This window comes from Molossus molossus, unplaced genomic scaffold, assembly GCF_014108415.1.
Source record: "Molossus molossus isolate mMolMol1 unplaced genomic scaffold, mMolMol1.p scaffold_m16_p_3, whole genome shotgun sequence".
In the NCBI taxonomy this organism is placed as follows: Eukaryota; Metazoa; Chordata; class Mammalia; order Chiroptera; family Molossidae; genus Molossus; species Molossus molossus.
Genome location: NW_023425366.1, coordinates 98,375,981 through 98,387,104, shown reverse-complemented (window position 1 = coordinate 98,387,104; position 11,124 = coordinate 98,375,981). Strand labels below are relative to the sequence as shown.

General features: G+C 50.7%; 1 protein-coding gene across 1 annotated transcript; it reads left to right on the top strand.

Moving 5' to 3' along the window:
• The first annotated feature begins 1,428 nt into the window (after positions 1-1,428).
• ZP3 (zona pellucida glycoprotein 3) lies at positions 1,429-9,951 on the top strand. The gene is made up of 8 exons (XM_036280494.1): positions 1,429-1,713; positions 3,455-3,573; positions 5,312-5,415; positions 5,494-5,671; positions 5,771-5,888; positions 8,741-8,832; positions 9,389-9,516; positions 9,752-9,951. Exons 1-8 carry the CDS (start codon positions 1,429-1,431, stop codon positions 9,949-9,951), a joined length of 1,224 nt encoding a protein of 407 aa, XP_036136387.1.
• Positions 9,952-11,124: the final 1,173 nt, after the last annotated feature.

Sequence of the window (11,124 nt, the reverse complement as noted above, 5' to 3'; positions counted from 1 at the left end):
ATGCGTGAAGCAACAAATTGATGGTTCTCTCTCTCTCTCCCCCCCAATCTCTCTCTCTCTGAAAATGAATAAATAAAATAAAAATTTTAAAAAACCTACAACAACAAAAAACTGATGGGGTATTTTAGCAGCTTAAATTAATGGTTTGGTTACTTTATTAGCATGCATTTACAAGTGAGAACACACTTCTATCCCTAGGAATTAAGTGCCATTAATTTTTGTATTTCTCCTTTCCTCCTGAAGAAGTTTCACCCAGGTCTAGCAGAGTAGGTCATCAGGAAACGCTGACCTTGTCAGTTCTTCTCCATCTCCTGACCCTTGACTCCAGTCCTATAGTTGCCAGGCAGAGCTAGCCAGCTCACTCACCTGATTCAGTACCCTTCTGTGGTGTTTCTCAGCCATAGTGTAAAATCCAGCCTCTCAGCCAGCACCTTCATGATCCTCCCCAGCCCTCTACACTGCCACTCTTGCCCCCACCCCCAATCTGAGGCTCCAGCAACTCTAAACTCCTGGGTTTTCCCCCCAAGCCCATCCTCGTCCAGCCCCTTTCTACACCTCTATTCACACAACTGGCTCTACCTGAACCGACCTCCCCTCCTATCTTCCATAATGTTGGGCAGCAGTCCATAAAATTCCCCAGCTCCTGATGCCTCCTCCTGTTCTCACTTGGAATCAGCTCCCTGCCTTCTCTGATCAAATTCTCCCCACCCTTTGTCCTGGCCAGTTTGGCTCAGTGGTTCAAATGTTGGCTCATGGACAGAAGGGTCACAAGTTTGATTTCCAGTCAAGGGCAAGTACCTGGGTTGCAGGTTTGCTCCTGGCCAGGTTTGGGGTCATGTGGGAGGCAACCAATTGATGCGTCTCTTTCACATTGATGTTTCTCTCCCCGCCCCTTCCTACCTTCCACTCTGTCTAAAAAAATCAGTGGAAAAATATCCTTGGTTGAGGATTAGAAAAAAAATTCTCCCTATTCTTCAATCAAGAACCCTTCAATCAGGACCTTTTGGCCTCCACCATCAACCTGGGACAGCTCTTAGCTCCCTTGGTGGCCGTTGCTAGCTATGAGTGCAGGGCCAGCAAAGGGTGGACATGTGGGGTGGGAGTAGAAAGTGATGAGAAATTATGACTGACTAGGCTGCCAGCCCACACTTCTCAAACTTTAATATGGCTACAAATCACTTGGGGAGATAGTGAAAAACCAATTCTGACCCAGTGGTCTGGGGTAGGGCTGAGAGCCTGCATTTCTAATAAGCTCCAGGTGATGCTCATGCTGCTGCATGGGGGCCAATTTGAGCAGCAAGGGCCTAGCTGACTGGATTGGCTGGGGGAGGGGGGGTGAAAGCCCAGGTGTGAGTGGCCTTCATCCAGGGTATAAAATGGCAGGTGGTGGCTGACCACAAGTTACTAATGGGAGTGTTTGTAGGCGTCATGGCGCTACGCTATGGGCTCTTCATCTGCTTTCTTCTCTGGGGAGGCACGGAGCTGTGCTACTCCCAGCCCCTCTGGCAGGGTGGGAGCCCCCCAGTTGTAGTGGAGTGTCTGGAGGCCCAGCTCGTGGTCACTGTCAGCAAAGATCTTTTTGGCACCGGGAAGCTCATCAAGCCTGCAGACCTCACCCTGGGCCCTGGGGACTGTGAGCCCCTGGTCTCTATGGACAGCAATGATGTGGTCAGGTTTGAGGTTGGGCTACATGAATGTGGCAACAGCCTGCAGGTGAGGCTTGGGCCCCCTTGGTGGCCCTGGCTTCGCGGGGAGGACATAGGGAGTGTGGATTCAGAGCCAGTGCAAGGTGGGATGAGGGAAGCTCCCTTTCTCTTGTGGGGGGGAGGAGGAGCAGCTGAGGCCTGAAGCTGGGCATTGGTGGTATAGGGACGGGCTGGGGGTAAGCTCTTGCCTTTAGTTGCCCAAATTAGGTAGGTGCACTTTGGGCCAGACTGGGGAGTGGGGGCTTAATGTGGGAGGCATGTTTAGGAGGAGAGCTGAGTAGTCCGGGCCACACTGCTTCCCTCAAGTGGAGGTGAGGTATGGGGGGGGGGGACAGATACAGTAACTCTTCATTTAACATCGTGAATAGGTTCTGTGACTTTCAGTAAAATGACCTATAATGAAACCAATTTTACCACAGGCTAATTGATTTAAATAGGGCATCTCAACATTATACTGAAACTGCTATACTCCGACTAGGAGGGGCCTTCTAGCGAGGCAGGGCTGGCCTGGGCACAGATCCCTAGCTGGTCCACAGTTCCCTGGACCAACTTTATTCAGTTCATGGAGAACCTGTCCTCCCCTCCATCAGGGGGCCCCCACTTCTGCCCACCCAGGTCTGGACTCAAACCTCAAGAGTTTGGCTGGGGTGGGACAAGCCAACCCTGGAGCCCTCCACCTGGAGCTCTGGGTTTAGGTGTGGTTCCCAGGGTTCGCCTTGAGGCCTCTTGGCCCCTTGTATCCCTGGGGAGAGGGCAGGAAAGCCAGAGAGGTGCAGTAGTTATTTAAGGAATTATTTTAGTTTAGTATCTCCCAAACCCTGTGCATTAGACTCAGCTGCTAAGACTAAGTTGGGGCTTTTAAAACTCCCGGTTCCCACATCATTTACTAAATCAGAATGAAAGTGGGAGCCAGACATCAGTTATCTTTAAGATCCCAGATGACTCCACTAGCCTGACAAGTGCAGTGTTTCCCATGATTGGTTTCCCAGTCTTGCCTGATAAGGATCACCTGGGGCCAGGGCTTCTTGGGAATGATACCCGTGCAGTACCACAGGCCCACACTTGGTTTAATACCCTGTTGTCCTGGAATTCTTAACTTTTGAACATTTTAATTTTGTAATGGGCCCCACAAATTATGCAGCTGGTCCATTTGGGGCACTCTTTACTAGAAAACTGGGACCCTTCCCTGAAGATTGAGAGGTTAGGGTGGGCCAAGCAGCCACTGGGCCCAGGTGATCTCCTGGGAAGCTGATTAGAAGGTGCAAGTAGCACCTGCCCTGTGCTCGTCCTGCCTCAGGCAACCACTGAACCGATTTGGCTTTCTGTGAAATGGTGTGAGAATAGGCAGAAGAGGGAGGGCATCATGAGTATTAACTGCTGTGGCAGGCAATGAGTTCAAGTTCCTGGAACTTTCTGGCTTCATCCTGGGGGCTTCCTTGGCCTCAGGCCTCTCCTGAAAAAGAAAACTGGGTATATATTGGAGGAGGGGGGAGCCTGAGCAGGGGAGCACAGGCCCAACACCTCTGGCTCAGGGAGCTAAGTGCCGTCCACATTACAGGGACAAAAAACTGAGGTGTAGGGGTGATACCTATCCAGGCCCTTCCATGGGCGAGCAGCAAAGCAGGCTTCGAGTCCTGGGCCTGTGTTCTCTCTACCTCCTGTAGGCTGCCCTCCCTGCTCCCTTGCATAGGTTGGGCCCACCTCTGACAAGTGAAGCTGGTGGGGGTTGATCCTCCCCTTTCATTCAGGTGACAGAGGATGCCTTGGTGTACAGCACCTTCCTGCTCCACAACCCCCGCCCTGTTGGAAACCTGTCCATCCTGAGGACTAACCGCGTGGAGGTGCCCATTGAGTGCCGCTTCCCCAGGTCGGTGTGGGAGGAGCTGTGGCTGCCTCAGGTGCCAAGGCCCTTTGGTGATCATGACATCCCCCCAGCAGCATCTGGCAGTGTGGCTGCAAGAAGGTGGAAGTGCTTGGGCTGTGGTCACTGCCCTCAGCCCTGGGTGGAGTCGGGGGGGGGGCCTGCTGAGTCTACTGAGCCTCAGAAATGCGCCTGAGCCACAGCTGCCTCTTGGTGAAAGCCGCAGGGCTGCCCAGCACAGAGCCCCTTGGAGTTCAGAACACTTCTTCAATAGTGTAGGGAGAGGTTTCAAGCTCTGACCAACTCAACTTGCTCTTTCTCTGTGGTTTAACCCCATACATGTGTGTGGGTGGGGAAAGCCCCTCAAGGCCTGAGCACTAAGCAGAGCCTGTGAACTTGGGTATTGAGGTGTGAGGAGAGGGTAACTGGCTTATAACAGATGCAGGGTCCTGTGCTGGGCTGAGTGCAGAGTATGTAGGCCTCAATCCCTGTCCTCCCCTCTGGGAGAAGGTAGGGGAGGTTGGTGCTGATACCATGAGTGCACAGAGATGAATCATGTCCCTGGAGAGGGATCAAGGGAGGGGTTCCCAGAAGAAGATCCTGGATGAGGCCTTGGGACAGGTGGGGCTGAGAGTCTAGGCAGAGCCACACATGCCCCAGGGAGTGCCACGTGTCACTAGTAGGGGCTACAGCCCAGGGGCCTGGAGTCTACAGCCTAATAAATAGAGGGGCACAGATAGGTTCTAAGCACCGAGAGATGCAGTGAAGGTGTTCAGGCTCACAATTTAGCAGGCACCCCTCCCCAAGTGCCATCCAAAATGGGTAAGAACTGATTTTCAACCCAGAAGGTTGTCTGGTAGCTGGTAGGAGAGACAGATGGGAGTTTGTAGGACCAGCTGGGAGATGGGGATGAGATAAAACCTGACCCCTGGCAGCTGACTTGAGGGAGCTAAGAGCTGGAGGAGCTGGGTGCCTGACAATGTTGGGTGCGGGAGATGGAGGTGCCAGGGCAGGACTCTGAGCCTGCCCTCCCATTGGCCGAGAGACTGAAGCCTTCCTGGATTCATGGCCGTCTCTCATTTCAAAATCACTCTGCTTGGGACTGACCTGAGAATGTTGGCTCACCTGGCCCGATGGCTGCAGACAGTGTGGGGTGGCTTGCCACAGGCCGACATACTTGGTCTAGCTCCAGCTGGCTGAGGTCTGATTCTTGAAATAACCTCCTCCATGAGACCCCATGGGGTCAGCAGGGCAGATGTCTGGAGACATGACTGCTTCTAGGGAACTTCCTGTCCCAGTACAGGCTCAGAGTATCTCACTGGCTTCTCAAGAATCAGAGGTCTAACTGCACTTATCTCTGAAGGATTTCCTTCGCTAGGGCTGGCCTCAAGAATCCTTAGTGGTACAGAGAGACGTTACTGCCTCAGACCCCAAACCTCAGCCTCCAGGGTGAATCTCGACAAGGAGCAGATATGGGTCTAGAAACCAAAGTAACTTGAACTATCTGTACTATCTGTCTTCATGCTGTAGTTCAGGTGTCCTCACGGCTGGGAGGGCCCACTCACAGGTGTTGAGTACCGGAGGTTAAGGGACAGGCTCAGACTTCATGACTGGCTTGACTAGCTGCCTGGCTGGGTCACAGCTAAAGACTTTGCAATGAGGTAGAAGTGAGACCCCCCTCTAATGTGGAAGCAGATGGGGTGAGCCCCACAACAAGTGTAGGTAGCTCCTGTTCTTTTCCCAGAAAGGGCAATGTGAGCAGCCATGCCATCCTGCCCACTTGGGTGCCCTTCAGGACCACGGTGTTTTCGGAGGAGAAGCTGTTTTTCTCCCTATACCTGATGGAGGGTAAGCAAAGAGTTGGCAGGGGGAGCTGGCAGGGAGAGCTCAGTCAGTCAGTCTCTCACCCTTGTCTGTGCCCTTCAGAGAACTGGAGCTCTAAGAAGAGGTCCCCCACCTTCCAGCTGGGAGATATAGCCCACCTCCAGGCCGAAGTTCACACAGGCAGCCACGTGCCACTGCGACTGTTCGTGGACCACTGTGTGGCCACACTGACACCAAATCGGAATGCCTCCCCTTATCACACCATCGTGGACTTCCATGGGTGAGGGCTGGGCTGCCTTTCTGGGAAACCCTCATCTCAATATGACCTACACCAACTTCCATGTCCTTTAATTTCATTCTTCACCTATTGTCTTCAAAGTTGTCTTGTGGATGGCCTCTCCGAATCTTCATCTGCTTTCAAAGCACCCAGACCGGGGCCAGAGACTCTCCAGTTCACAGTGGATGTGTTCCACTTCGCTAATGACTCCAGAAACATGGTAATGCCTTTTTTAATACCCTGAAATAAGCCTGAACTTTATAGGTCAGACTGATCAGGCTTACTCTGCTACTTTAGCTCACTAGCTGTCTCCTCAAGTAATAACTCAATAGCTCTGCCCCCATCCTAGTAACTCCACAGCTTGCCAAGTAGATAAAGCCATGGGCTCTAGAGAGACCTTCAAGGAGAAGGCATGGGTGACACAATACCTTAGATAGGTATAAAACCCATGAGCGATAGAGACAGAATCAGGAAAATAAGAACCCAGGAGACTTAGCTGACAGTTCAAATAAGATGAGCACCAACAACCATGGCATTTGGTGACCAAGTCACTGATCTTGTCCTTGCCAAAGTCAGCAGGCCCAGAACCCAGACGATGATGGGTTGAGTAAAGGAGTTGACAAAAGCAGGTGTCAACCTTCCTAGAGCCTTTCTAAAGGGCAAGGAAAGTGGGTATGAACTTTTCATACAGGATAGCATCCTGATCCTGTTCATAGGCTAGACCAGTGACTTTGGGAAACCTGAAGGCATCCGCATCACCTGGAGGGCTTGTTGAGCCCTACCTCCAGGGTCTGGTTCAGTAGGTCTGGACTGGAGCCTAGAGTCTGCATTCCTAACAAGACTCCAGTGGCTGCTGCTGCTGCTCTGGGGGCCACCCCTCCAGAATCACTAAGCTAGAAAGCCTGCTTGATACTAAAGGGATGAAGGGGGTGGGAGCTGAGGTATGAACTGCTCTTGATGCCTGAGGTATGGACAGATGGGCAGGAAGCACAGGTAGGACTGGGCTCTAGTCAGACAGTGCTGGTAGACTCTTACAAATAAAAATCCAAGTAGCTTTTAAACAAATTTTCTGAGATAGAAATGGGGGTATAAAGTGTGGAATAGCTAGTCAGGAGGGGAAAGTGAGTCAAGCAGGGGTTCTCAACTCTGGCTTTCTACGAATCGCCTAGAAAGTGATTATATGATACTTACATATAATCCCATATATTTTCACTTAATTGAGTGGGGCCTGGCATCACCTTTTCCAACATCTTATGAAAATCTTCAAACATTTTGCTAAAAGAATTTTATAGCACAAAAAAAAATTTTTTTATAGCAAACCCCTATGTACTTACCATGTAGATTCTACCATTAATATTTTATTATATCATCCATCCACTAGTCTATCTTGTTTTACTTGAAAATGCATCAGAAGCCACTTAAGCTCCTGGTGACTCTAATAAGCAGTCAGGTTTGCAAACAGCTGAACCAAAGGCTCACAGGCTAGGAAGCTTTTAGGGGCAAGCAGTGGGAGTTTGTAGAAGAATACATTCATACTCCCTCACCTTGCTGAGCAGTTCTGTTCTGAAGACAGAAGTAGTTTGATACAGACTGGTAGATAGCAGGAGGGACAGGAATTAAAGCTATTAGTGAGATGTCTAGAAGCTTCTGATGACAGGTCCTGGGTTGAATGGACCTTTGGATAAAGGAAAACAGACTGTGAGAAAGGGTCCTGGTCCCCTCATTGATGACCTTGTGGGTCATAGGCTAGAGGATCCTTTTGGGGATAAGGAGTTGAGGTTGACTTCAAGAGGTTGGTCCAGGTGGGAGGATGGACATAAGGTTTTATACAGGTGGTGGCCTGAGCTTGTATCTGCATCTCCAGGGATTGGGAGGTAACTAAGAGACCAGAGGACGATGCTGATCAATGGGAGGTAGCCTGAACTCTAGGAGGATTCTCCCTCAAGGTGGCCTGAATGGCCTGGCTGACTATGGCCATGGCACAAGGGAGAAGGAATACTTATTCAAGAGCTAGTGGGGAACCACCCTAGGATCTTAGGCTCCAGTTAGCATCAGAAAAATGTACTGAGAGGATAGCCGGTGTGGCTTAGTGGTTGAGCATCGACCCATGGCACCAAGAGGTCGCTGGTTCAATTCCTGGTCAGGACACCTGCCCAGGTTGTGGGACAAACCCCAAGAGGGGGGCATGTAGGAGGCAGCCAATCAATGTTCTCTCTCATCGCTGTTTCTCTCTCTCCCCCCCCCTTTCTTTTCCTCTAAAAATAAGTAAAGAAAATAAATTTTTTTAAAAAGATGAGGATAAAGCAGTTATTCCTTGAACAGACTCTCAAGGACCCAGAATGCCCAGAACCCTTCTCTGGTGGGGCAGATGGGTGTGCATCCTGTCTTGTTCAAGTTCCTGAAATGGTTTCCCTGCCTATATACTTGGCCATTAGGTGGTGGCCAAGGTTTGTGACTCTGCAGAAGACTTCAGAGAGAAGGTGATGGAATTCCATGCTCTTGCAGGGTTGGCAGTGGACTGTTGATGTGCCATCTAAAGTATAAAGTAGGACCTTTGGCTGGGAATGACTCTGCCAAGAAAACCAGAGCTGACTTGAGCCTTGGCTTTGTCAAAATTCCACCTACCCCAGCTGGTCTGGGGGATATTGGTCACTTTGGGTTTGATTCCTGGCCCTGGCTCTGGCCCTGAGGTTCCAACTTAATGGACTCAGGTTGGGCACACTAAGTAACTGGACAAGTTTGGGAAAGACTGGGGCAATAAAGATGGGTTCCAATTTAGAATCTAATTTGCTACTTGCTCTGAAATTTTAGACAAGTTAATCTCTGACCTTCTATTGTCCCATCTCTAAAATGAGGCTCTTCGTCCTCTTCCCCAATGGTATATAAGAGCTGACTTTTAAAGTCACTGACACAGCTTAGAACTCCACCTAGTACGATTTTTTTGCGGGGGGGGGCGTGCCCCTAGCGGGGAACCAAACCTAGGACTCTGTGGTCTGCAGGCCAACGCTCCAACCGCTGAGCCAAACCGGCCAGGGCAGAGCTCCACCTAGTAATAGCTGCTTTTACTTCCAGATATATATCACCTGCCATCTGAAGGTCACTTCGGCTTACCAAGTCCCAGACCAATTAAACAAAGCCTGCTCCTTCAGCAAATCCTCCAACAGGTGAGTAAAAGGTCTGAGCCAGTAGGAGATCACATCCCCAACACAAGGCCAATGTAGAGCAAAATGGCTTTATTGCATGTGCCTGGGTGCAGGCGGGCTGAGCTGAAAAGGGTTCAGCCTCGAATCAGAGTTGGGGTGTTGGTTATATATACTACTTTTAGCTTCCTATATACTCTACTTTTAGCTTCCGGCAGTTCCTGCTGACGTACTTTGTCTGGCCCATTGTCCACTTTGCAGTAGGACTGGTCTGGTATCTCATCCTGCATCTGCTGGATTATCCATTGCCTTGCGGATAATCCAGATGATCCTTATTCATACTCAACAAAAGGCTGAGCAAAGGTCATACAAGCAACACAATTTCCAGTTTCCGCCTTTTGCAAGCTTCTACCTTTACCCTTTAAAACATTACTGACCATTTCAGTGAGGAGATGAGATAAGGCATGGCTGGGTAGAAAACCTCACTGGCCACCCTCGTGTCTGTTCCCCAACATAAACGTGATTAGCAAACTACTTCCTGCACGCAACACAATTGTCTATCCTCTTGTCTTTCCCTCAGCTGGTCCCCGGTAGAAGGTGCTGCTGATATCTGTCACTGCTGTAACAAGGGTAGCTGTGGCATTCCGGGTCGTTCCAAGAGACTGGTGGGACAGTGGCCTGAGTCTGCTTCCCGCAGCCGCAGGCACGGTAGGTCTTAGGTTGGCCATGGGGCTGTTGCCCTCCCCTCAGTCTAGGGTACCTGCTGTCACTTCAGGGTGACATTCTTCTCCCTTATCCCCATTAAGGATGCTTACCCCTAGAGGGTGCAGCTTTGAGTTTTCTCACTTAAAACAAAACCTAGCTCAGCCCACTGAGAGAGCAAAACCCATAACCTGATTCCTGGTGAGGGACTAAGGTGACCCTTGGTTGTCTTATCTTTCAGTGACAGAAGAGGCAGATGTCACAGTGGGGCCACTGATCTTCCTGGGAAAGGTTGCTGACCATGGTGTGGAGGGGTCGACCGCTTCTCTCACCTCTGTGATGCTGGGTTTGGGCCTGGTAATGGTGGTATCCTTAACTCTGGCCACCATTGTCCTGGGTCTTGCCAAGTGGCGTCAGGTTTCTTTCCACCCTGTGATGTGACCTGTGTCTGCTTCCTAATAAAAGAAGAAAGTAACCTTTGGGGTGTAGTACATTGACTACAGATGGGGGTGAATTGGGATTGGTTATATAGGTGAGGGGACAGACTGTAAAACAGGGCCATGGATTCAAGTAACACAACCTAAGTACTGTCGGCCTCTGTAGTGTCTGCCTGTCTATCCAGTGGAGAGGCCAGGCTGGTTCGTGAAGGCAAGCCTATATTTCCCTGGCTTTGGGCCACATGTCCTTCCTGGGGGCAAGGCATATCTTCCCAGGGGCAACTATAATGTCATGTCTCCAAGGAGGCCAGGACAAAAGCTGAGGGAAAAAGTGGGGTGGGGCCTCCAGCTCTACTTCTAGACTAGCAAAGGGTCTTGGGAGTCTCTGGATTCTGTGGATCTGATTTGAGGTGGGGTAGGGGAGGAAAGGACTAAAGGATTTCTACCTCTTTTCCCAGGGGCAGCAAGCAGAAAGCCACATGTCCACATGCCAGAGGCCGGAAGGCCAGAGGCGACTGGGTCTAGAGCAGTGGTCTGGACACTGGTCACCTTGGCCTTTAGCTGCTGTAGAGAAACACATCTGAGGATGTGTATGCCCTGGGTACCTAGGAGGGCTGGAACCTGCTTTGTGTGTCCTGTTGCTGAGAAGAATTTCATCTTTGCCTCTCACATATTCATGTTACTCTCCCCACATAGGTTGCCTTCCTTTCTGAGGCCCTGGCTTTAGCCCCTGGGAGTGCCCAGTAAAGGGATGGTGCCCAGGGAGCTTGTGGGCCCCTTTCCAGGCCAAGGGGTTATGCTTCCTCTGCTGAGGGCTGTAAAGCCCCTCAGACTGGGCTGGCCCTCAGCTGGCTCCAACCTCACCCCAGACCTGATTCATTCTCCTTATCACTGGGTAAAGGTCACCTTCACTGCAGAATCCCAGCTTTGCTAGTCACCTGCTACGAGTCCTGAGATCCTTGGAGGCAAAACAGGCTGGTATCTGCCGAGCAGGGTGGTTAAGCATAAATTGATTGGAGCCAATAAATGCCACGTCTTATGGCTCTGTTTCTGTGGCCTTGGGTCTGGCTGAGGCGAGGGGCTTAAATGTGTTGATGTGGGCATAGAAGCAGATGTCTAAAGTACATTTAGAGCAGGGTCTTGTGATTCTGGATCTGAGAAGTACAGGAAGGCCCTT

Excerpts from the sequence above, each read along its gene's own strand:
- ZP3 (XM_036280494.1), top strand. The coding sequence starts at position 1,429 with ATGGCGCTACGCTATGGGCTCTTCATCTGCTTTCTTCTCTGGGGAGGC. Across the intron at positions 5,416-5,493 it reads CTCCCTATACCTGATGGAGG|AGAACTGGAGCTCTAAGAAG; the intron begins GTAAGCAAAGAG and ends TGTGCCCTTCAG. Across the intron at positions 5,672-5,770 it reads ACCATCGTGGACTTCCATGG|TTGTCTTGTGGATGGCCTCT; the intron begins GTGAGGGCTGGG and ends TTGTCTTCAAAG.